The following is a 23,440-nucleotide window of genomic DNA, read 5'->3' on the forward strand; positions in this document are numbered from 1 at the left end:
TATGCTTAATTTATATTTATTCATCAACCAACCACATCAATAACATTGTTTTTAAAACAATAAAATGGTCCTCTCTGGCAATGGTTTACTTATGTGTTTCACCACAATACAAGTAAAAGGCCACCATAAGGGTGTATGTCTTGACTCTAGAGCGTTGGGGTTAGTCTAACATGAAAAGCATGGACAACAGAACATAAAATCAAGTTATGCAAACGGTTATAACATACAGTATTAAGAAATCATACAACACAACAATTTTTTTATGATTTAACTATGTATATTAAACATGTACATTCTATGTGTAAATCAAATATAACAATTTATAACAATGTATTATTTGGTTTTGAGAACAACAATGAGGTGATTCACCAAATAAACTATTTGTTGTTTATCTCAATGTCCCTAATTATACATCCTAAAAGACTGTGCATTGTACATGTTGATTGAAGTACTTCAATCAATCAGGTTAATAGCTGGAGACCAAAAAGGAAATATAACTGACAAAGCAATTAAAGCAAGTAACGCAAAAGAAACAAAAATGAACAATTAGAGGAAAGCTGTTATTGGCCTGCGGTGTAACAGGTGCAGTCATATAAAGTTAATGACAGGTAAATCCTATAAGAGATCGAAAATAATAATGCATAGGCATCCCGTTCTGGGAAAAAAAAGGAAAGACCTCCTGCTCTTGGACAATGATGTGCTCACCAAGTTGTATGGTAACCAGCAAGATATACTTGGAGATTTAGGAATTTACATTCTAGTGTTTCAAAAAGGATCAAAAGTGAATGGTTCATTGCTCAGGATGCATTCCAGGGACGCTGAGCATTTTCTTCAATACAATTTAAGTTGTGTACAAGTGAAATATTTGGCCTGATGCTGTGGCATAGGGAAAAGTCATATGGTCAACATATTCAAGGGTGATCTTCCATTGAGGAGTATGAATACAATCTCTATACAAAGTCAGTAAAGTATTTATATTTATTTATTTATTTGATATTCGTGCTTGAGAGCAGCAGCAACCTGGGGAAATACAGAGAAACAAAAAAGAGGGGCAGATCAGAAACCAAATTTGAGGTTTTTGAATACACAATGTAAGTTTAGCATTAATGAATACAAAAGTAACAGCAACATGTCTAGTTTGAGGCTAAATCAACAAAGATACTGTACATTAATTCATAAGTAAATTACCTAAATTATGTTTCCTTCTTCATCCTCACTGGTGTCTGGACTGCTTAGGCCACTTTGACTTTCCTCTTCATGTTGAAGGAAAGAAGCATCAGGACCTAAAGCAGTCTTGTACTGCTGCAGTACCACCTGCAACCTCTCCAACGCCTCAGCATGCTTCCTTCTGAGGGTGCACCCATGTCCTCCATTCCCCTTGTCTACATCTGAAAATACACAAAATATTGTTATATGGACATACTATAAAGTAAGATTGCTTCACGAGGCCAGAGCACTTCAATGGAGTATATTCTCTCCCATGTACATATAAAGATGATTGTCACTGTCAAGGGACTTCATTACAGATGTAGCACTGAATTTCGGACTCCAGCTTACAGCTTCCTGCCTACTACCTGCCAAATACCAGTATAGACAAGTTTACGCGACAAACCACGGGTAGCGCCATAACCCTACACAAATGCACTTCATTTCCGCCGGAAGTCTTTTGCACAGCGTCTGTCGGTGTAAACCGGTGTAAACAGTCAGACGGGCACTGGTGTAAACACAGCGATTTCGATGCTAACAGTGATGCTAGCTTGGGAACACGATTCTACTTCTTTGACTGGAGATGGCGTTACTCTCCCCCACCCAAATTCAGTGCAAAACTGGGAGGATAACATGACGACGTGGCCCAGCATAACGTACAGCAAAATTTGCTCCTACTTCGTTCAATCCATGGCAATAGATGGAAAAGCAATGGACAGTCTGAAGGCATATCATAAGGCTGCGCACATTCTACTTTGCCCACATGCTCCCGAAAATTGTTGACGATTTTGTTGAGGGAAGGTTACAGTTCTGCAGTAAATATCTCAGCATTTTAAAACCAAAATAAACTGCCTTATTTAGGTCATGCCCACAGGAGCCAACAGTTGTCTGTTGTTTACATAATGCACAATTTACATGATCTCTTTATGCTGTGCAATATATCATATGTGCCTGTACTGTTTGAGTGAAAATAAAGTTTGATGTAATTTCATTTCATTATTGCACTGTTATTGCATTATTGCATTTCATATGTTCCTTAGAGTGCTACAATTTCTTTTAACACAGTTCATCATTCATATTAAGCTCATACTGTACATAAATAACACTGAATGAATTAATTGTTGAGAGGAAACTAAAGAAATGGCTTCAACAAGAAAGATCACATGTTTAATCCTAACAGGTATTACAAATTAAAATATAAAAGCAGCCCACACAATTACATCACTATGAAAATATTCATATATAATATTAAAAAATACAATGCATGCAGTATTTGTTGTGTTTATCTGTATTTAATGAACAACATGGCTGGGTGTTGGTAGACAGGGACACGAGGCAAGATTCTAAACCTCACGAGGCACTCTGATCAGTGGACTCTTCAGGTTAACTAGGCCAGCACAGATGGTTAAGATGTTGTCCAGTTTCGGTGCCATGCTGATGGGAACGGTCTGGGATAAAATCTTAAAGACCTTCATTCTCTGGATTGCTCTTTCCACGTGTATGCGGACATTGGCTACTCGCCTGGTGCGTGTCGTTTCCTCATTGGTCAACTGATTGCGCCTGTAGGTGAAAGCAGGGATGTTCAAACTGACCCTTCTCTCATCAAGCAAGTCTCGAATGGTGAACCCACGGTCCGCCATGACCTCATCACCAGCCCTCAGTCTAGAAACCCACTGTCCATGGTGATAAACTTATCGCTGCTTCTGCCAGCATAGGCGTCAGATATAAACATGATTAGCCCATTAGGGGCCACAGTGACAAGATATTTCACAGTGTTGCGTGATTTGTACTGGCTGAAAGTGTCACTCCTTGAGTCGTGGTTTGTGGCTCTCTGCATGGCACTTTCGGCACAGTCAATGATGCAGGTGGTTCGAGGGTAGTTCCTCTGAAACGACAAGGGCATGGTGGCACGAATTGTCTCTCTTGGAAGCCAGGGGATCAGGACTTTGAACTGTTCACCCATCACGTCAATCCAGTGACTAATCACAATGCTTGCCATTGATGTAGACACATTGAAGCGGTGAGCAATATCTCCTAATATTAGGTTTAGTTTTAGCTTCATCAAGGTCATCAGGATTTGGTCAACAACAGGGAGGGTAATTGATGGCTTACTGAAAGGCAACAACACCGTCACCAGGGTGAAAAATTGAACCATACGCACTCCTGTATACAGCCGGGACCTAGCATCATCAATGACCATGGTGCTAGTCACAGTAGGACCCATTTCTGCCTCGCACTGTGTGGCCTTGTCTATTTTAACAGACTGTGTTGTTGAAGAGTATGTGTGGTCAATATGTGACGGATCCTCCCATTGGGTCTGGGCATCTTGAAATGTTGGTGTAGCAGGCTCAGTCTCACAGGCAGGCTGACAGGTTTCAGGAGCATCTAAAAAGGGGAAGAGAAAACATGGATGGAGCTAAATTAATGCAGGCATAGAGTCCAGGCAGGCATTTGGGGATCAATAAAGTATCTATCTATCTATCTATCTATCTATCTATCTACACGCAGGCGCGCACACACACACACACACACACACACACACACACACACACACACACACACACACACACACAATTAATGAAGTAGCCGTCCTGGGCATTGTTTGTCCCATCTCCAAAACAATCAACTGCCTTAGCAAAATACCGGTAGCAATGTTAGTGTATGACAACTTATTCATAATTAACAGTATTGTCAGCTTCATAGCTAAAGTTGCTGAACTTACCCTCAGCTTCAAGTCTGCGTTTCTTTATCTGGGGGGAGGCAGTGGTCCGCTGGGTGAGTTGACGTCTCTTTGGCTGGGGAGGGCGATTGTACCCCAACCACAACGCTGGGAAAGGATTATCCTTGGTTGGTTTTTGGTCAACAAAGTGATAGGAACAAACAAAAACGTTGCGGGGTGGTTTCTTTAAATTCAATGCCTTCAGCCAGGTCCTTGATTCCGAGTCGGTATCAGGCTTGCGAAAAAATGTCAACAATGGAGCGCATGGACATTGCCTCTTCGTAGCTGGTTTGTGGTCGTAGCACTCTATCTAACCACTCGTTCAGTCGGCACAACGGAGCTAGCTAGCAAAACAAACCCAGTCCGCCAAAACGGAAGTGCATTGCATCGAAGGGAGGAGTTCAGGATGTAGAGCGGAAACGGCTCAATAACTTGTGTATAGAGGAATGTTAAGCCCTCCCACTATTTTCCAAGAGGGCGTTGCCAGATTTTCAATTTCAGGTTTTAACCAGGAGATGGCGCTTCATTCACAAATACAGAAAGACAAGTTTCATGGACTTTCAGTTGTGTTTTGAAGAGCATTTGAACACGTCAATATTTTAGATCAACTAAAGTATATCTAATCTTGTAATTCAATAATATATAGTCTTTATATATTACATAATCATAATGTAAATGTTTACATTACACTTCTTTATTTGTTATGCTCATACTTTAACCTTTACAATCGTTTGCTTTAATATGCAGTATATTTTTGTGTGTGCTTCCTCCTGCTCCCTTTCGGACACATACTGTATGATTTATTATTAATATAAAGATATTATTAAGATAAGATAAGATGTTACTTTATTGATTGAACATTTTAGTTTAGAATGTGCTGTCCCACGGTAATTCAGAAGGCTCACAGGTCACATTCCGACCATTATTTAAAACAATAGGTGCTTTCACACCGTCTACAGTTTGATTTGTATAGAGGGAGCTCTGTCAGTTTTCGAATTACCCATTTGTTTTCGGGGAGCCCTATTTTTCAGAGCACATCCTGCTACTAAATATGTCACACGCACGCTCTGTTGACTGGCGCAGCAGCGCGGATGCGATCAATTGCTATAAAAACACTCTTCTACTAATACAGACGGTGTCACTATGCCGGCGGATGTGGCCGTTGTTGAAGCCTCTTCAGGCTCCGCATCGGCAGGCCTCTCCCTCGGTTTGGAGCTGTCAAGCTCGACCCTAACGCCGCTTACAGCCGGCCAACTAAAAGTTGTTTTCCGTTCACGTTGTCATTTTTAGACTCCTTCGCTTCTTTGCTTGTGAATCCAAAAGCTGTGCCGCTTGGCTGTTCTCGTTTTGCCATATTTTTTTATTACACAGCCAGAGTTAAAAAAATATCAATATGAACATTTCAAATACCGCGCCGGCATCACCGCCGTAACCATAGCAACGTAAGTAAGAATGCAGCGCCGCCACGTACAGATGGCAACACCCAGACATATTCACAAATATAAAACAAATATTCAGAAACTGTAATGAACAATAACTATTATTTATTTCAAGAACTGTTATTTACAGAAACTCAACATTTCTAATCTGTGTGACTGTTACGTCCCAACTAGGGGAAGAGGAATGCAACACACACCAGTATGTAATTAGTATTAATTATAAGTGTTTATTTAAAACAGCTGTGAACAAAATGGCAGGCAAGCAGCCTGAAACAAACAAAAGAGCCAAAAGGGCACAGGTTGACAAATAACCAACTAAAGGAGGACTCTAAAAAAGGAGTCTAAAGACATACAGGGAAAATACATACTAATATACTAAATAAAGAACGAAACAAAACCTCACTCTAAAAGTGGTACAACTAACACAAAGAATCTATACAAAAACACAGCTAAACTAAAGGCAACCGTCACAGAATCCTAACCTACTCTAAACACTAACTAAGCTACTCTACACTCTAACTAATCACACACGTTTAACCCCAGAACACAGAGCAAGTAGCGAGAGGCATCTGTCCACATACAGAGCCTCCAGAATGATGATTGTCCCCAAGCTTTGTAATAATCTCCAGCAGGTATGCGCCGGCTGTGCGCTGCGATTGGAGTGCATCGGGCCCGGCGTGCTCCAATCGCAATCTTCAGGGGCGGACCAGGAGATGGGAGCCAATGCCGGGAGGGCAACCGCACAGCTCATGTACATAGAACACACACAGCTGAAAACACTCCGACGACCAGGAAGGCAGCAGCCGTAACACTCCCCCCCTTAAGACACAAACCCACAGGTTTTGTGAACCTAAGCACACTAACGAAATTCCTAATAACACACATACATCACAAACTCAACCTGACACACTAACATCTCAAACTCAACCTGGACAAGCATTGGCCAACACATTCTCTGAACCCTTTAATGACGGGTGTCTACTGCTGTAGTCCCGCACAATCAGAGCCCATTGCAGGAGACGCTGATTGTGCGTGGACACGCTAGGGCAGAATATAAAGGGATCGTAACAGCTAAACACCACAATTGGCCAAAGGCTGGGTCCAACATGAATCTTAAAATGTTGTAGAGCCAACACCAACACTAAGATCCGATGAACTACCTGACGCTCTCTGGTTACCGGGAGTGTCGAGAAGTCTAGAGGCTTGTCTGAGCAGGCGTTTTGCGCTGGTCTCATGACATCCTCACGAGGAGGAGGGGGAGCCACAATTTCTGGCTTCTCCTCAGACACTGGTTTATCTGAAGGCACAGGCACAATCACAGGATCAGACAATGGGACATCAGGGTCACGTTTACTTGCCTGTGCGCGTGCGTGTGTAGCCAGACCAATGCCTTTAGGCGGAGATATTTTCTGCCGCTGTTCCTTGCGCTTCAGCGCTGCACAGTTGGCGATGACATGTCCAGGTTTGTGACAGTAAAAACACTCCCTCTCTTCTCTGTTCACGTTACACACATTTGCTGGCTGAGTAAATGGTGCGGCTGACACACGGCGGGATCTCTCCGTAGAGACAGGGGAAAACACAGTTTTATGCATCAGCACATACTCATCAGCTAACACAGCGGCAGCAGAGAGAGAGTTTACCCTTTTGCTTGTTCACGTACTCCGCAATGCGATCAGGCAAACACTTCTTAAACTCCTCCAACATGATCAATTCTCTCAGAGAAGAATAATCGGTAGCATTACATGAAGCAATCCACTTAGCAAAACACATTCCCTTTTTCCTAGCGAACTCTACGTGCGTTTGATCAGGACTCTTCCTATAGTGTCTAAACTTTTGCCGGTAAGCTTCAGGAACTAACTCATACACTCTGAGGATGGCACCTTTTACTGAGTCATACTGCAGGCTGTCCTCTAACGTGAGAGCCACAACTGCTTCCCGAGCTTTTCCATGTAATTTGCACGTTACCATCAGAGCCCAAACTTCAACCGGCCACCGCAATGCTGTAGCAATGCTCTCGAATGCGCTAAAATAGGCATCCACCTAAGTCTCACAGAATGTTGGCACTAGCGAAATGTTGTTGCTCACGTCAAAGGCAGGTGGAGGAGGTGGAGATGGCAAGTATCTTCCGGCAGAATCAAAAGCACCGGATGCGCGCAGTTGGGAGTCTAGCTCCGTCTGCCGTACCCGGAGTTCCTTATCTGCTTCGATTTTTTTGATTTCCTTATCAGCTTTGATTTTCTTTACCTCCAACTGAAACTGATACTGCCTGTCTTGCTCCCTATCTTTTGCCTCTAACTGAAGTTGCCTGTCTTTAGCTTCCAACTGAAGTCGGGCGAGGCGGACTTTAAGTTTATTCCCTTCCCGGGGATCAGGACTACCAGGAGACGGTGGACGATAGCGAGGCGGCACAGACGGTGCTTTACACTGCTCGCTCCCCTCGCTGTCACTACCCTCTCCTTTAGCACGGACATTTGGCACAGTGAGCTCAGCTTGTGCAGACAGCACCAGAAAACCCCTTTCCACCAACTCATCCACCACCAGAGCCTTTAACTCTTTTTTTAACAATTGTTTTGCCACTGGGAGACCGAAATGTTGCGCTATCTCATATAAGTCGTTTCTACGACACTGAACTAACTGCTCATGAGAAGGACAGACCAAAAACGACTCTAAATCAAAAGTTGCCATACTCAGCTAAAACTGCACACAACCTTACCAAATAGTTTTTAGCTATACAAACCACTAATAACCCCAGGAAGTAGTTATTTATCCCGGACGAGCCCCCTATGTTACGTCCCAACTAGGGGAAGAGGAATGCAACACACACCAGTATGTAATTGGTATTAATTATAAGTGTTTATTTAAAACAGCTGTGAACAAAATGGCAGGCAAGCAGCCTGAAACAAACAAAAGAGCCAAAAGGGCACAGGTTGACAAATAACCAACTAAAGGAGGACTCTAAAAAAGGAGTCTAAAGACATACAGGGAAAATACATACTAATATACTAAATAAAGAACGAAACAAAACCTCACTCTAAAAGTGGTAGCCTACAACTAACACAAAGAATATATACAAAAACACAGCTAAACTAAAGGCAACCGTCACAGAATCCTAACCTACTCTAAACACTAACTAAGCTACTCTACACTCTAACTAATCACACACGTTTAACCCCAGAACACAGAGCAAGTAGCGAGAGGCATCTGTCCACATACAGAGTCTCCAGAATGATGATTGTCCCCAAGCTTTGTAATAATCTCCAGCAGGGCTGTGCGCTGCGATTGGAGTGCGTCGGCCCGGCGTGCTCCAATCGCAATCTTCAGGGGCGGACCAGGAGATGGGAGCCAATGCCGGGAGGGCAACCGCACAGCTCATGTACATAGAACACACACAGCTGAAAACACTCCGACGACCAGGAAGGCAGCAGCCGTAACAGTGACACAAATATGCACGATTGTTTTGGGCTCCCCCTATTTATCTCAAAGTCAGAATTCAGGGGAGCTCCCTCCCTCTTCGGGGGAGCCAAGCTCCCCCTAGCTCCCCCCCATTTCGAACAGTGTCTGTGGCTGAATGGCCAGCGATTAGGTGCGGCGCATTTATCATAGGTGATCAGAGCTAACTGCCTGCCGTCAGATTTCATTTAAAAAACAGATCTGATTTTAAGACTATTTCTGCGCTCATAAAGAATGATAAGAATAAGAATAATGCGTATTGAACTGGTTTCATTAATTAGTGAGTTTATTTAACACTAGAACCGCCAATCGGGTCAATTTGTGTGATGTGTGTTGTGTGTGTGCAATGTAACTTTTTTTCAATAAAATATTAAAGTTTCCCAGTCCGTGACTTTTCCTGAAAGTGTGTTATGTAGCACCCTATGTTGTTAAAAATTGCATTCTAATCGCGGGATTTGACGGGTTTAGGTAGGCCTATACAAAAACCTCTGGCGGTTCTAGTGTTAAGGTAATTAGGTACGGTAGAAGCCCTTTTTTATCAGTAACGAATTTAGCAGTTGAACATAAAAGTCAACTAACTGAGGGTCACTTGCAATTACAGTGTTGTGTCTAACTGTAAGCTTGTCACTCAGAGTAACCTACCGTTAATTTAGCTGCTGGAGAAGAAAGATCAAGGGGGGAGGGGGGGAGAGAGCTGTGGTTGATGGGCCATTAGTTGTGTAAATACACAGCTGAGAGCTGCCGTTTCATTCAGACTGTTTAAAAAACTGTAACAATGGACTATTTTTCTTAGCGGATGCATGTCAATTTAAATCAATACATACAACTATTTTTTAAATCAATACATACAACTATTTTTTAAATCAATAAAAACATTTTCTAAATTCATAAAAGCATTTCAATTAATATTGGGAGTCATGTCGTTACTTTGTTGAGAATGTGGCCGTGTAATAAGCGGGATAATTTGCAGCGACTTGTTCCTTATGGGGAAAATAACACCCGTCATGTGTGTGTAGAGGTGTGTGTGGTTAAAACACTTTCATGAAGTGAAGGAATTTCCTTCTATAAAACAGCTGTGGGCAGCAGTGAGTGTCACGGACATGAATTCATAGATCAAGGCAGACTGGTGCACACACTCTCCTGTCCTGCCAGGCGACACGTCCGTTCTAAGCCGTGTCACTCACTCCTCACATCCCAAGCATCCCCGAAAAGTGTAATATGTTGTTACATCTCAGATGTTATGTTTCAGTTGTGCTCTGTCTATGTTCAGTGATGCAAACTTGTCACCTTTCGGCGAAATTCGCCGTTTTGAATCCAAAATAAGTCGTTTGTGTGATTCATGTAAATCTGCAATACAAATATTTTTGGGGTATGGGGGGGGCTGGGACCCGGAGTAATCTGCGACCGTGAGCTGTTATGTGCCATCATGACACGCATGGTGTTCTTTTTTTATATATTATAATGAAGTACGAGCTGTGTGCTCGAGTCTTCCTGCCTGTCGGCTCTGCTCATGGATGTATAATAAGGCTCTGCTGCTCCAAGATGATGGTCTAGCTTCAGCAGCTATATTACCTACGGGTGCGTTCGTTAATATTAACTGTGCGTCCGGAGTCACTGTGGCACAGACTGGACCGCTGGTGAACAGCTGTTAGAACGGGCCGTTCAGGTGTTCAGAGCAGAGCTCCCTGTCGGAGCGGCAGAGCGGGATGAGAATTGAAAAGATTTTCTGTGGCAATATTATTTAAGGAATCGTTGAGCTAGCTAGCTAGCATACATTGTCACTATCTGCTTACGTTAGCTTTAGCCTTTTATTTCTAATAGTTTTTTTCATAGGCTATAAACAGAGGTGGTATAAGTATATATATTGTACTTGAGTAAAAGTAGAAGCACTCAGATCTTGCACTAGAATAAAAGTAGAAGTACTCAGATCTTGTACTAGAGTAAAAGTATAAGTACTCAGGTCTTGTACTACAGTAAAAGTAGAAGCAGATCTTGTACTAGAGTAAAAGTAGAAGTACTCAGATCTTGTACTAGAGTAAAAGTAGAAGTACTCAAATCTTGTACTTGAGTAAAAGTAGAAGCACACAGATCTTGTACTAGAGTAAAAGTAGAAGTACTCAAATCTTGTACTTGAGTAAAAGTAGAAGCACTCAGGTCTTGTACTTGAGTAAAAGGAGAAGCACACAGATCTTGTACTAGAGTAAAAGTAGAAGTACTCAGGTCTTGTACTTGAGTAAAAGTAGAAGTACTCAGATCTTGTAATTGAGTAAAAGTAATAGTCCCAGAGTGTAGGAATACTCTGTTACAGTAAAAGTCCTGCATTCAAAATGTTCCTCAAGTAAAAGTAGAAAAGTATTATCATCAAAATATATTGAAAGTAGCGACAGTAAAAGTAGTCATTGTGCAGATTGGTCCATTTCAGAATAATATATATGATATGTTTTATAATGATTGATCATGAAAGTGTTCTCAAAGCTGGTAAAGGTGCAGCTAGTTTGAATGACTTTGTATACTGCAGGGTAGCTTGTGGATTTACTCCAGGTGGAACTAAAGTCTGATTTAACACTTGATTATATTTCACTTAATTAATCCAGATCTGTGAAGTAACTAAAGGTATTAAATACATGTAGTGGAGTCAAAGTACACCATGTACCTCTGAACTGTAGTGGAGTAGAAGAACAAAGTAGCAAAACATTGAAATACTTAAATAAAGTACAAGTATCTCAAAATTGTGCCCAAGTATAGTACTTGTTGAGTTTATGAACTTAGTTACTTTACACCATGTGGCTATAAAGATAAAAAGACTTAAGCCTTGCACAGAGGCACGAAAATACATTTTTAAAATGCTCAACAGTGCTGCCAAAATTATAAACTGACTGCTACACAATTTAAAATAAATGCTTTTATATATTTCTATTAGATGTGACTCTTTGGCGTTTCTGTTATTATTAACACTGCTGCTTTAGTTCTGACTGCTAAAATCCTCTGTCATTCCGTGGGGTGGGGGAGCCGGGGGCTCGGATCCTTGTCACCTTTTTCATACCTGATGAGTTTGCATCCCTGTATGTTAAAAAGCCTCAGTCACCTTAATTCATGTAATAAAAACATCTCAGGTCAGTAACACTCAAAGCTAAATGTGCAATACCATGTTCAGCTATGTTACTATTTATAATGTTATTGTTGTTACATCAGAATATGTACATATTGAAATGATTTCTTAACTTACAGTAGGCTATTTTTTACAATGTGTGTTGGAAGGATTTATTAAATTACAATGAATATTGTCATTGTTGAAGGCTTTTAGAGAAGGGTGAACTATAAGCCTGAATTACATAACATTTTATACCTAAAAACATAAAAGCCACAATAAATAAATCACAATTATTCTAGTTATTTTTACCTCCGGCCCCCCGCGAGACCATTTGGTACAGCCCGTCGAGATCATTTATAAACATACGCAAAAAAGAAAAAAATTAAAGAAATCTAGATGGCAAAAGAATTAAACAAGCGAGTGCCTATTTTTCCTGGCCTTGGCCATATATGTCAGGGTCCTTGAACACAACACGAGCCTGACGTGTCATCACGTGTTATATGTCTCGTCTGACAGGGGTGCAGTTCTGACAGAGAGCACCAGAACGTCGCTCCGCCACTTCAGATAATGAGCTGTACACATGCTGCAGTTTTTGCGTGGCTGTGTCTTTAGTTGAAAGCCCAGTGGCGATCTGTTCATTTGTCATACTGATCATACAATCAATCAACAAATCTTTGTTGTTACTAGTATCTGGTTAGCTAGCTATGCTAACAAATATAAGAAGCTTTTCTACAACCAGTGAGGTAAAGGCACATCTTTATATGATCAATATAGTTATAAAAAAATTAGAGAATAAAGTAAACTACTATATAAAATACTATATGACAGTAAAAAAAGTTGTTATTAATAAACAAGAATACAGTTTGAAAGGGGAGTGATTTGTAAAATATCCATAAATAAAAAATAAATCTGCTTACAGTTCTGTTTCATATTGATGTTGAGAGATGTATCCATAGATCTCCTAATGTTGCTCTCAAAGTGCACCAGATTGATGCTTTTAACTTCAAGATTTAAAAAAAAAAAGATCTTCCCAGGTGAGCATGCCCCCGGACCCCCCAAGAGGAGGTTAGGTCCCCCCCCATTTAAAACATGTTCACATGGATAGGAAACTAAATTGCACACATGTTGTGTCCGTATCTTTCTGTTTTGGTGGTCATGCCAAAACCATGCACGTGCATGCATGCGCGAGTCATGGCAAGATATCTGGATTAAGAGGTTGCTTTTTCTTTGCACAGCATGAAAGAAAGGCGAAATTAATGGGCTGTGATTTTAGTATTTTTAAGCAGAGGTCAATTATTTGTACGGCCCTTGGAGGATGTTGAAAAAATTGAAATGGCCCTTGAGAGGAAAATTGTTCCTCACCCCTGCTTTAAAGTCAAGCTTCAGTTTAAGACTCACCCTGTAATATAAAACATGTGATGGAGCATTACTAACCTTATTCAGATGGTTTCTTTCACCAAACCATCTAGGAAAGCTCCATTGGAAGCCATTTGGAAAGGGCAGGCACTTTAAAAAATACTTGGATCAATCTGTCTATCACCTTCTATCATGGGCCACTTCTGATTGGTTAACAATGGCTGGTACATGTGGAGCACAGCACTTCTGATTGGTGTGGATGACTGACACACAAGAAGAAATATTATTATTTTATTTTTTTAAATGTAAAAAAAAAAAAAAAGTTTTAAAAGATTGCAGGCTTTGCGATTTATAATCGCATAATTTCGAATCGCGATTTCGATTTAAAATCGATTAATCGTTCAGCCCTACCGCCCGGCGCCTCACACCTTGAGCAACTCCGGAGTAGAATAGAGTCCAACCCCTATCCAGAAGTAGGGTTCCAGAGCCGACGTTGTGCGTAGAGGTCAGCCCAACTAGATCCAACTGGTAACGCTCCACCTCCCGCACAAGCTCCGACTTCTTCCCCCCCAGAGAGGTGACGTTCAACGTCCCCAAAGCCAGCTTCTGTCGCCCGGGTCTGGTCCGTCGAGACCCTCTGCCTTCACTGCCACCCTTCTGGCAGCGCACCCGACCCCATCGCTGTTTCCCGTAGGTGGTGGGCCCGCGGGACGGAGAAGCGGAGGTGTTGCCCACGTTGCCTTTTCGGGCTGTGCCCGGCCGGGCTCCGTGGCAAGCCTGGCCACCAGACGCTCGCAGACGAGTCCTCCTTCTGGGCCTAGCTCCAGAAGGGGACCCCGGGCTTCCTCCGGGCCGGGTATCCTCACTTCTTTGTTGTTCTTTCATGAGTTCTTGTGAACCAATCTTAATCTGGCCCCTTGCCTGAGACCAATTTGCCATGGGAGGAAATACCAGGAAATACCAGGAACACAAGGTTCCAGACAACACAGCCCCCAGGTTCATCAGGGCACACAAACCTCTCGGTAAAGTGCTGGTTCTTCAGAGAGGTACTTCAGTATTATAAATATAAAAAATATAAATGTACGTGATACAAAAATATTTCACATACCTCGCATTTGGTAGCATGGGCTCGAGCATGCATTACACTGAGGAATGGCTTCATGGTGGTCAGCTCCTGGAGAGCAGGAAGGACACTTGCAGCTTTCTCCATATACGGCCAGTACTTGCAAGCCACATCCATGGCGAAGAACTTGGCTTTGGCTGGCATGAGTTCCTTTTGAAGATACAGGGGGTAGGCGAATATCTCCCCCCTGTACATATTTAAGGCCTTCAAAAGAAACCCATGGCGACATACTGCCACCTCCATCCCTTCTTCATCCAGTTTAGAAGCCCTCCTTGACGTCTCCCTCGCTGCTGTCCACTGGGAGTCCCCACATGTGCCTCTTCCTTGGGTCTAAGAGAAGCATTACATCATGACAAATCAGTTAAAAGCAATGGAATCACGATCTACACCATTTGTTCTAATTATCTGATTTTGGAGTAGATGGTAAGGAGAAGTAGCTGAATTTGAAGAAAGTCAAGGTCGGATATACATGGCTATTTTTGTGATATACCTGTAAGGTAAAATGACGAATAAAAACTTGCATTTTGCAGTGATCTCTGTATTTTGCCGACAAATGCAGCCACTGCGCTGTCTTCTGCTACAAAGAGCTCATTAAAAAAGGCGCTGCCATCAGAACTGAGGAAAAAAAGATTAGCAAATATATCCATGAAATATATATATATTTTTTTCGAGTTTATCTTCTTTTAACCACAAGGTGTGTGAAGGGGATGTTGGAGACTTCCACGTGAGCAATATCAGGCGTCTGGCTAGTAAGGTAACAAAGGCTATGAAGGCTGTCTCCAGAGAAGAGAGTGGCCATGTGGGTGGGGTTACACCAAACAGTGCGGTCATGGCATTAGGAGCGATCGGTTTTCCAGTGATTTCTGACAGTGATCTAAAGATGTCAGTCCAATAAAAGTGTAAGACTGGACAAGACCCGAACATGTGTGCGTGACTCGCCGGTGCTTGGCTACATCTGTCACAAGTTGGGTCAACCTCCTTATATATTTTAGAGAGCCTGAGTTTAGTAAAGTGTGTACGATGCACTACTTTGCACTGCATCAGTCCATGTCTAGCACAAATAGAAGAGTTATGTACATTAGCGAGTGCTTTTTCCCAAAGTTCTTCAGAAATCTCCTCCCCAAGATCTGTTTCCCAAAGAGATTTAATGGAGTTCAGGGTAACCAAACGAAGAGAATAAATCTGAGCGTAAATACACGTCATCATTCCCTTCAGAGTAGGTAACGGCCTAAGGAGTGTGTCTAACGGCGAATCAGTTGGGTGATTAGGAAACTGAGGAAATCTATTATTAACAAAACTGCAAATCTGTAGATACCTAAAGAAATGTTGCTTAGGTACTGTAAATTTATCAGATAGCTGTTGGAAAGAGGCAAATGTTTTGTAAATATAAAGGTCTTTGAATGTTTTAACGCCTTGGTTAAACCAAATAGTAAATGCGCCATCTACTAAGGATGGAGGAAAAACATGGTTTGCAGTTAAAGGGGCTTTTATTTAAATTGAGTTTATAACCGGATACAGCACCAAATGAGCTAAGGATAGAGAGAGCTGCAGGGACAGACACAGATAAATTAGAGACGTAAAGAAGAAGGTCATCAACGTATAGAGAAGCTTTCTGTTCTATCCCATTTCTGAATATACCTCTAATGCGGGGGTCACAACGAAGAGCGATGGAGAGGGGCTCAATAGCTAAGGCAAATAAGACAGGGCTCAAGGGACAACCCTGCCAGGTGGAGCGGTGGAGAGGGAAATATTCAGAGTGCGTATTATTCGTTCTCACTGAAGCTAGGGGAGAGGACTACAATAGCTTCACCCATGAGGTAAAGTTCTTTCCAAAGCCAAATTTCTCCAAGGTGTGAAAAAGATAGCTCCACTCCACACGATCAAATGCTTTTTCTGCATCTAAAGATATCACAGCTTCAGGTACAGAATTTGCGGAAGGCTGGTAGATTATGTTAAAAAGTCGTCTTAAGTTAAAAAATGAATGCCTATTTTGATGAAGCCGGTTTGATCGGGAGAGATAATGGTTGGTAACACAGTTTCCAAACGTAAAGCGAGCATTTTAGACAGTAATTTAAAATCCACATTTAATAAGCTGATTGGTCGGTAGGAGGGGCATGCAAGGGGATCCTTATTCCTTTATCAAATGAGGGAGATAGAGGCCTGATTAAGCGTTGGGGGTAAACTAGTAGAATTAAACGATTCACGAAACATATCTATCAAAACAGGGGCTAATTTCTGTTGAAACTTCTTGTAAAATTCCAGTGGATAACCGTCCGGCCCCGGAGATTTTCCACCTTGCATCGATGCAATAGCAACGGAGAGTTCAACAGCAGTTACTGGCTTCTCCAAATCCTCAGTCATATCAGGATGTATCACCACTTCGAGGGTTGTAAAAAAAAAATCCAAATCTTGCGTGTCTGAGCTGGTTTCAGATGTGTATAACAAAGAATAATAGTCTCTAAACTCGTCATTAATTCTTTGGGGATCGATCGTAATGTCCGAGGATGTTTGGATTCTGGGAATCTGGTAAGAGGCAACATTCTGTCGTAATTGATGCGCCAGTAATCTGCCAGCTTTGTCACCCTGTTCGTAATAATTACTTCTAGCCTTAAGAAGAAGTGCAGCAGCCTGGTCTGCGGTCAGCGTATTAAATTCCGATTGAAGAATGAGGCGTTCCTTAAACACATCTGGAGTTGGTGAAACGGAATAGAGGTCATCCAGTTGAGCAATACGCCTCGTTAGTTCAGTTAATCTCTCTCTTTTCTGTTTCCTCTCATGGCTAACATAGGAAATAATTTGCCCTCTAATATAAGCTTTCAATGTCTCCCATAACACAGATGCAGAAATGTCCGGAGTCTTGTTAATGCTAAGAAATATGTCAATTTGGTTGGAAATCAACTCTGTAAAATGTTCATCCGAAAGCAAATGCGTGTTTAAACGCCATGGGGTTTGCGTGCGTACAGAACCCTTACATTTTATACTCATTACAACAGGGGCATGATCCGAAATAACTGTAGTTTCATATGAACAGGAGCTCACGGAAGGGAGAAGTCTATCATCTACCATAAAGTAGTCTATCCGAGTAAACGTATGGTGAACATGGAAAAAAAAGGAGTATGCTTTACCGGTGGGGTTAAAGAAGCGCCAGGGATCCGTTATTGCAAACTCACTCACAAGTCTCTAATCATCTTAGCAGACCCCGAAGGCGTAACAGTCTTCTTGGAGGAGCGGTCCAGCTGTGGGCTAAGCCAACAATTAAAGTCACCACCTAAGATAAGGAAGTGTGAGGACATGTCAGGAAGGTTAGAAAAGAGCTGCCGAAAAAAATTCACATCATCCCAGTTCCTGGCGTACACATTCACAAGTAGAGCAGGGGTGTCATATATCATGCCAATAACAATCAGGTATCTGCCATTCGGATCGGAAACCATCCGAGTAAAAACAAAGGGAACCGATTTGTGTATCAAGATAGCAACTGCTCTAGACTTGCTGTTAAATGATGAATAGTAAGCGTGTCCAATCCATCTATTCTTAAGTCTAGAAAAAACTGATGGTTTGAAGTGTGTTTCTTGAAGATAAATCACTTGAGCACCCAAATATTGAAGATGGCGCATGACCCTGGTGCGCTTAACTGGGGAGTTCAGACCCCTGCAATTCCAACTAGTAAACTTAAGGGCGCTCCCATCATGGCGTTGAATTAACCTGGGCTGGACCATTTAAAGATAAAACGGAAATATGAAGGACCGGCAGCACAACCAACAAAACAGAGTGCAATAATGAATACAATACAAATAAAAAATAAAACATAAAACATACAAGACAAGAACATGAAACATACAGAACCCAGCTCCCAGGTCCACCCCATCACAGCAATCTCCCCAAACGAGATGCCACGTGCAAAACCCAAACTAATAACTAGGCCTAAACCTAAACGCTCCAAGGTAGCCACAATTGCGCTACCTGAGATAAAGTGACAAATTAAGAATTATTAAATGTACATTGTACAAACCACTGTGTATAAGTTATCCATAATTGAACTAACAACCAGAGTGAAGAGGTATCCGTGATGGCCCAATATGTAGTACAAAAATAAACACTAATGCTAGTATATATATATATTCTCTTAATTGTATTTTTATTATTTATCAGAGCTCGGTCACGTGGACCGGGCAAGGCACTTGGGAGATGTAGTCCACAATATTGTCAACAAAATCTAGCGATCTCCAGCCGTAGAATGAACGACCATCATAACTGTTTTTAAACAGACCCACTGTAGGATAGGCAGTCTATTTACAGTTCTTATTAACAAAGTCAGTGGCCACCGTAGGATCCTCAAACCTGTGTGACGTTCCATTCGGCATGGTCATTTTGAGAGTTGCCGGGAAGAGGAGACCAAACTTCACATTTGGGTAGGAATGTAGAGTACGCTTCACTGGGACAAAAGCAGCTCGCTTCTTGGCAACGGAGGACGTACAGTATAGTCCGGGAAAATGGAGATCCTCTTGCCGTTGTAGAGAAGAGGAGAGGATTCACCACCCCGCTGCAGGATCTGGCTCCGGATATGAAAGCAGTGTACCCTTACAACAAAGGGCCGAGGTAAGGTCCCCTCCTTGGGTCTCTCTCGCAGGGTGCGATGGGCACGGTCAAGGAGAGGCTTCTCGTCCAGCTTGAGCAAGTCCCGGAGCAACTGCGCGACGAAATCAGTGGCACGGGCTCCCTCCAGTCCCTCCGGAATACCCATCACACGCAAATTATTCCTCCGCGACCTGCCCTCAAGATCCTCACATTTGTCATCCAAGCGTTTCACTTGTGAAGTTAGCATGTCAGCTGTAGCTTCCAGCTTGTCTATCCGAGTGTTGTGGTCAGTGGCAGCTTGCTCCAGATCTCGAATCGTGGCTTTGTGTGCCTCTACTGCGCGCTGAAGTGGTTCAACTGAGCTCTTCAGTTCTTGTCTCACAGACAATATTTCAGAGTGCAGACTCGAGGCCGATTCATCAATTTTCTTGAATATGTCATTCTTGAGAGATTCCATCATTGATTGTAGCAGCGAGGCATCTAGGGTGTCCCCAGCAGCGTCAGCAGTAGCAGCGCTAGCCGAGTCAGGAAGGAGTGAGGGTTTGAGGCCTCCTTTTGCGAGGTCTTGTTTAGATCGACTAGTAGTCATTTTGGCCGGTTACAAATCAAAATAATTGAGCTAGAGTAATTTATAAGTACCTTATGAGTTGTTGCATACTATTAGTGAGCCAAACTGCACAATGGGAAGGTATTTTGAAGTCACTAATCTCGGAACTGTCAGGACACGCGTCTACTCGCCTCCGTGCATTCCCCCGTCTTTTAGCATATCCATGAAATATAAACAGTAATCAAAAAAGTTAAATAACAACATTGTAAAAACAGCACCTTCCACTTCGCCGAAAACGATACAGCTTCCTGTTTCCATCGGCAGAAACAGCCAACATCTCCGGCGTGCAGGCAGGGCAGATGAAAGGAAAACCACAGCAGAGCTGGTCTTCCTCATACGAGGCATAGGAGAACTCCAGAAAGCTGCGCTGCAGTGCATCTCCGTTGACAGGTCCAGACTGGAAGATAATTACATATATTGCTGTGATTTTGTCTATTTACAGAAATGTTATAATGTATAATATGGTAAAGAATATTTACACTTACTCTTCCTCCACACTTTGTGCGATGCTCCAGCAGCTTTGCAAAGGCCTGTCTGGAGAATCCCGGAGAGATGACCTTGAGCTCTTCAAAGGAGCTCAGGAGGTCCAAGGTGTAAAGTGTGGTTATACTGACCGAAGCTGGCCAGTATCCACTCTTAAGGAGGACTTTCAAGTTGGGGGTCCACTGCTGCTGGCAAGTTTGACAGACATATAGTGGCAGATGCAAGTCATAACGCCCTTGGAACAAGTAAATAAACATAATTAAGACACACATTTTACAACAGTTCCATCTACAAATAGTCAAAGATGAACAGATATTACATGAAGGTTTTACTCCAAGTGGAAGCACAATGCCTCAGCCCACAACAGTAAACATATAACAACAATTCAATAGAAATCCAAATATATATATATATATATATATAGATTTGTTTACCATTGATGGTAATTAAAATCACTGGTTTGCCTGGTACCACAGTGAAGTTTTTGCCTTTACAGGAGAAGTTGGGTGCCTTCACAGTTGGCAATATGCAAGCTGTCAAAAAAAAAAGAAAAGCACTAATTACCATTATATGCTGGCCGAAGAGACATGTGAACATCAAAATGCAAGTTTGAGAGAGCATACCTTGGTCATGGGTGTCATATCCACCTTCCACTCTAACAACACACGTTGTTTGACTAATTGGTTTAAAAAAACCATTCATTAAACTGTCCCTGTTGTGGAGTGGCTGGTTCTTGTGATGAAGTACATCACAGTCTCCACAGAACCACTCCTCGGGGAGACACTCTCTACACCTTGGGAGGAAATACAAAATTATTCTAATATGCTAGGATTACTTTCATTTTCATCTGGGTTTTCTCTTGGTATCCAGTTTTCTAACATCCCAAAAGTCATGCATGTTAGCTGAAATAGCAGGGCACTGAGCATTAATACTGAAAAATTACAATTAGGTAAAGTAATTTAAATAAAGGTAAATGTTATCTCACCTAATAACAGCCGGCTCGTGGCAGAGGCCACACAGGGGATGACCAACAGCCTCTTTTTCTAGAAGGCATTGCAGGTGGTGTGGTCTTGCTTCTTTCCAGCGCTCTGAGGCTTTCTGCTGCAGAAAAGACCATGATGAGGCAGAGCTTTTTTGAGGCTCAGGAGGAGGACATGAGGAAAGAATGTCAGAGAGTCTCTCCATATTCTTTTCTGTGAACAGAATGGGAAACTTTAACTGTAAATGACTATATTTAAGATGAACACTAAAAATCAAGGATCATTTCTTTGCTCAGTATGGAACTGGCCAATATCTTTACTGAATTACATTCCTCGTTCGAGTCCTGAACTGTCAGTTGTGTAAGGTTATTTTCTCTCACTAACACAATTTATTTAAAAATTGATTTTAGTTTTAAACTTAAAGCCATTTTTGTGATTTACCAAATTTGTGTTGTGCTGAAGGTTCAGTACGCAGAACCTCCACACTGGAAGACTGGAAGCCCTCAGTCGGGGGGGATGTGACTGTAAAACATCACACAGAGGGTTAACAACAGATAACTGATGATTTGTATTATCTACCTATTGTTTAAAAGTGAAATTAAATAAAGCATAGTTCTTGTGACACCACAGTGGGAATGTCTCCGACTGTAGTGTCACTATGCGTTTATATATTGGAATTATTGTAGACCCTCAACAAGCAATTACTGTGTTTTAATTTTTATTTTCCAACCATTTACTTAGTAAATTCATAAAAATGATTTCAACCTGTAGCTGAGCCTTGGCGTCGCCCTCCACGCCTCCCTCTCGGCTTGCCACGTCCTACTCAGCCCCTTTTAGGGGATTTTAAAGTGTCTCCCACAGAGCGTGCCCGTTTCCTCTCCTCAGCTGCTTTCTGTGACCAAGTAACAACTCATGTAAGGTTGATGTTGCTGATAAACTGATACCATATGACAGTGGACAAATAAAAGTAAATTCATTCACTTGAAGAACATTTTTGCTTCAAGTTTTTCCTACCATATACAACTAATGAAGTAAAACAAGTTGAACAAGCTTTATTTAGTAAGCCTCTGCCCCCCATGTTGTAATGATGAACCGTTTTGCAAAGGCCCTATACATTGATCCAAAATCCAGTTACTCTTGGCCTGTTCAGCATTTTTTGGATAACAGATAGTGCCAAATTCAAGTGGGAAATGAATGAGGTCATATGGGTTAAAACACCAACCTTAGCTTCAGCTAGCATGTGTTCATGCTTCAGCTCAAGAGCCATGCGTTTCCCTTCTTTGGATGTGGGATTATTGGGGTCTGGGTTGTGTTTTGTTGCCATTGCAACACAGCCAGCCAGCCAGCCAGCCAGCCAGCCAGCCAGCCAGCCAGCCAGCCAGCCAGCCAGCCAGCCAGCCAGCCAGACAGCCAGCCAGACACTCACAACAGATATACCAACCAAGTCTCATGGCATTTCGTGTTCACCAACACGATTTTTAATCTATTGATTCGTGTTCACCAACACGATTTTCCCCTTTCACCGGAAACAGACGTAGGCATTTCAAGCGATTACCCAAGATCCTCAGCTATGGTTTAAGCTCGCCGATTGGATGTTTTAGCCGCAATGCATGCCGGGATTTGGTGTTTATATGATATGAAATCCGGAAAACATTTTAAAAGAATAAAAATAATACTTAATTCCGTGTGTTCTTGCTTTTCTCTTTGAAAGTCATCACATAACGGCATTGTAATACACGGTTCGGCTGCATTAAATATTACAGATCTGCCGTAGTTCTTTATTTATAGAGCCCTGATGAGAAGACCTTTGGAAAAACTGGAAGAAATGCCGCCGAAACTGAAGACTTGACGTGGATCATATATATATATATCAACAATTAAACAACATCTTCAATTTTTCTTCACACAATTCGTCTCCTTGCAGTATCAACACTAATTCGGCTGACTGTTATATTTGATCCAATTGGTAGATAGGTTATATTTACACCATAACGGTGCACAGCTGATATAAAAGGACTTGTAGTTTTTAAAGATATTACTGATTTTCTTTGAATATAAGAATGTAAATACTGAGTCTGAAATAGTATAGCAATATGCTGTAAAATTATGTGAAAGCATGAATAAAACTACACATCTTCAGATGTTGTACATACATAAGTGTCCTACACTAATAATACAAAGTTATTATGGCTGTGTGCACCTTGTGTGCACCGCCTAGTGGTTAAAGCACGTTATTGAATTATTGTTTTTATGTGTTATATTTGATTAAAAAAATATTAAGAGTACATACTTTCATAGGGGGAAAGTAGAAGGTCTGTGATAGAAATATAGAATATAAAAAATCAAGAAGATACTGTAAGTGATCTCTACAATAAAACAGTTTAGTGTTGGATGTACAAAGATATTAATAT

The 23,440-nt window shown here is 41.8% G+C and overlaps 1 protein-coding gene across 1 annotated transcript; it reads right to left on the reverse strand.

Annotated features, from left to right (window-relative positions):
• Positions 1–22,458, reverse strand: LOC307029614 (uncharacterized protein). The gene is made up of 10 exons (XM_079665694.1): positions 22,252–22,458; positions 21,471–21,551; positions 21,035–21,147; positions 20,673–20,842; positions 20,484–20,582; positions 20,052–20,284; positions 19,785–19,963; positions 14,370–14,714; positions 1,189–1,388; positions 1–1,020 (listed from the first exon to the last, which is right to left on the reverse strand). The coding sequence occupies exons 1-8, from the start codon at positions 22,351–22,353 to the stop codon at positions 14,591–14,593; spliced, it is 1,101 nt and encodes a 366-aa protein (XP_079521820.1). The 5' UTR covers positions 22,354–22,458; the 3' UTR covers positions 1–1,020; positions 1,189–1,388; positions 14,370–14,590.
• Positions 22,459–23,440: the final 982 nt, after the last annotated feature.

Source organism: Notothenia rossii (genome assembly GCF_949606895.1).
Source record: "Notothenia rossii genome assembly, chromosome: 2".
NCBI lineage: Eukaryota > Metazoa > Chordata > Actinopteri > Perciformes > Nototheniidae > Notothenia > Notothenia rossii.

What these genes read in the sequence shown, in the direction of transcription:
- LOC307029614 (XM_079665694.1), bottom strand. Translation starts at nt 22,353, where the DNA reads ATGGCAACAAAACACAACCCAGACCCCAATAATCCCACATCCAAAGAA. An exon ending in CACGAGCCGGCTGTTATTAG is followed by an intron (nt 20,843 to 21,034) that starts GTGAGATAACAT and finishes TTTCCTCCCAAG; the next exon opens with GTGTAGAGAGTGTCTCCCCG. An exon ending in GCACAAAGTGTGGAGGAAGA is followed by an intron (nt 19,964 to 20,051) that starts GTAAGTGTAAAT and finishes ATTATCTTCCAG; the next exon opens with TCTGGACCTGTCAACGGAGA.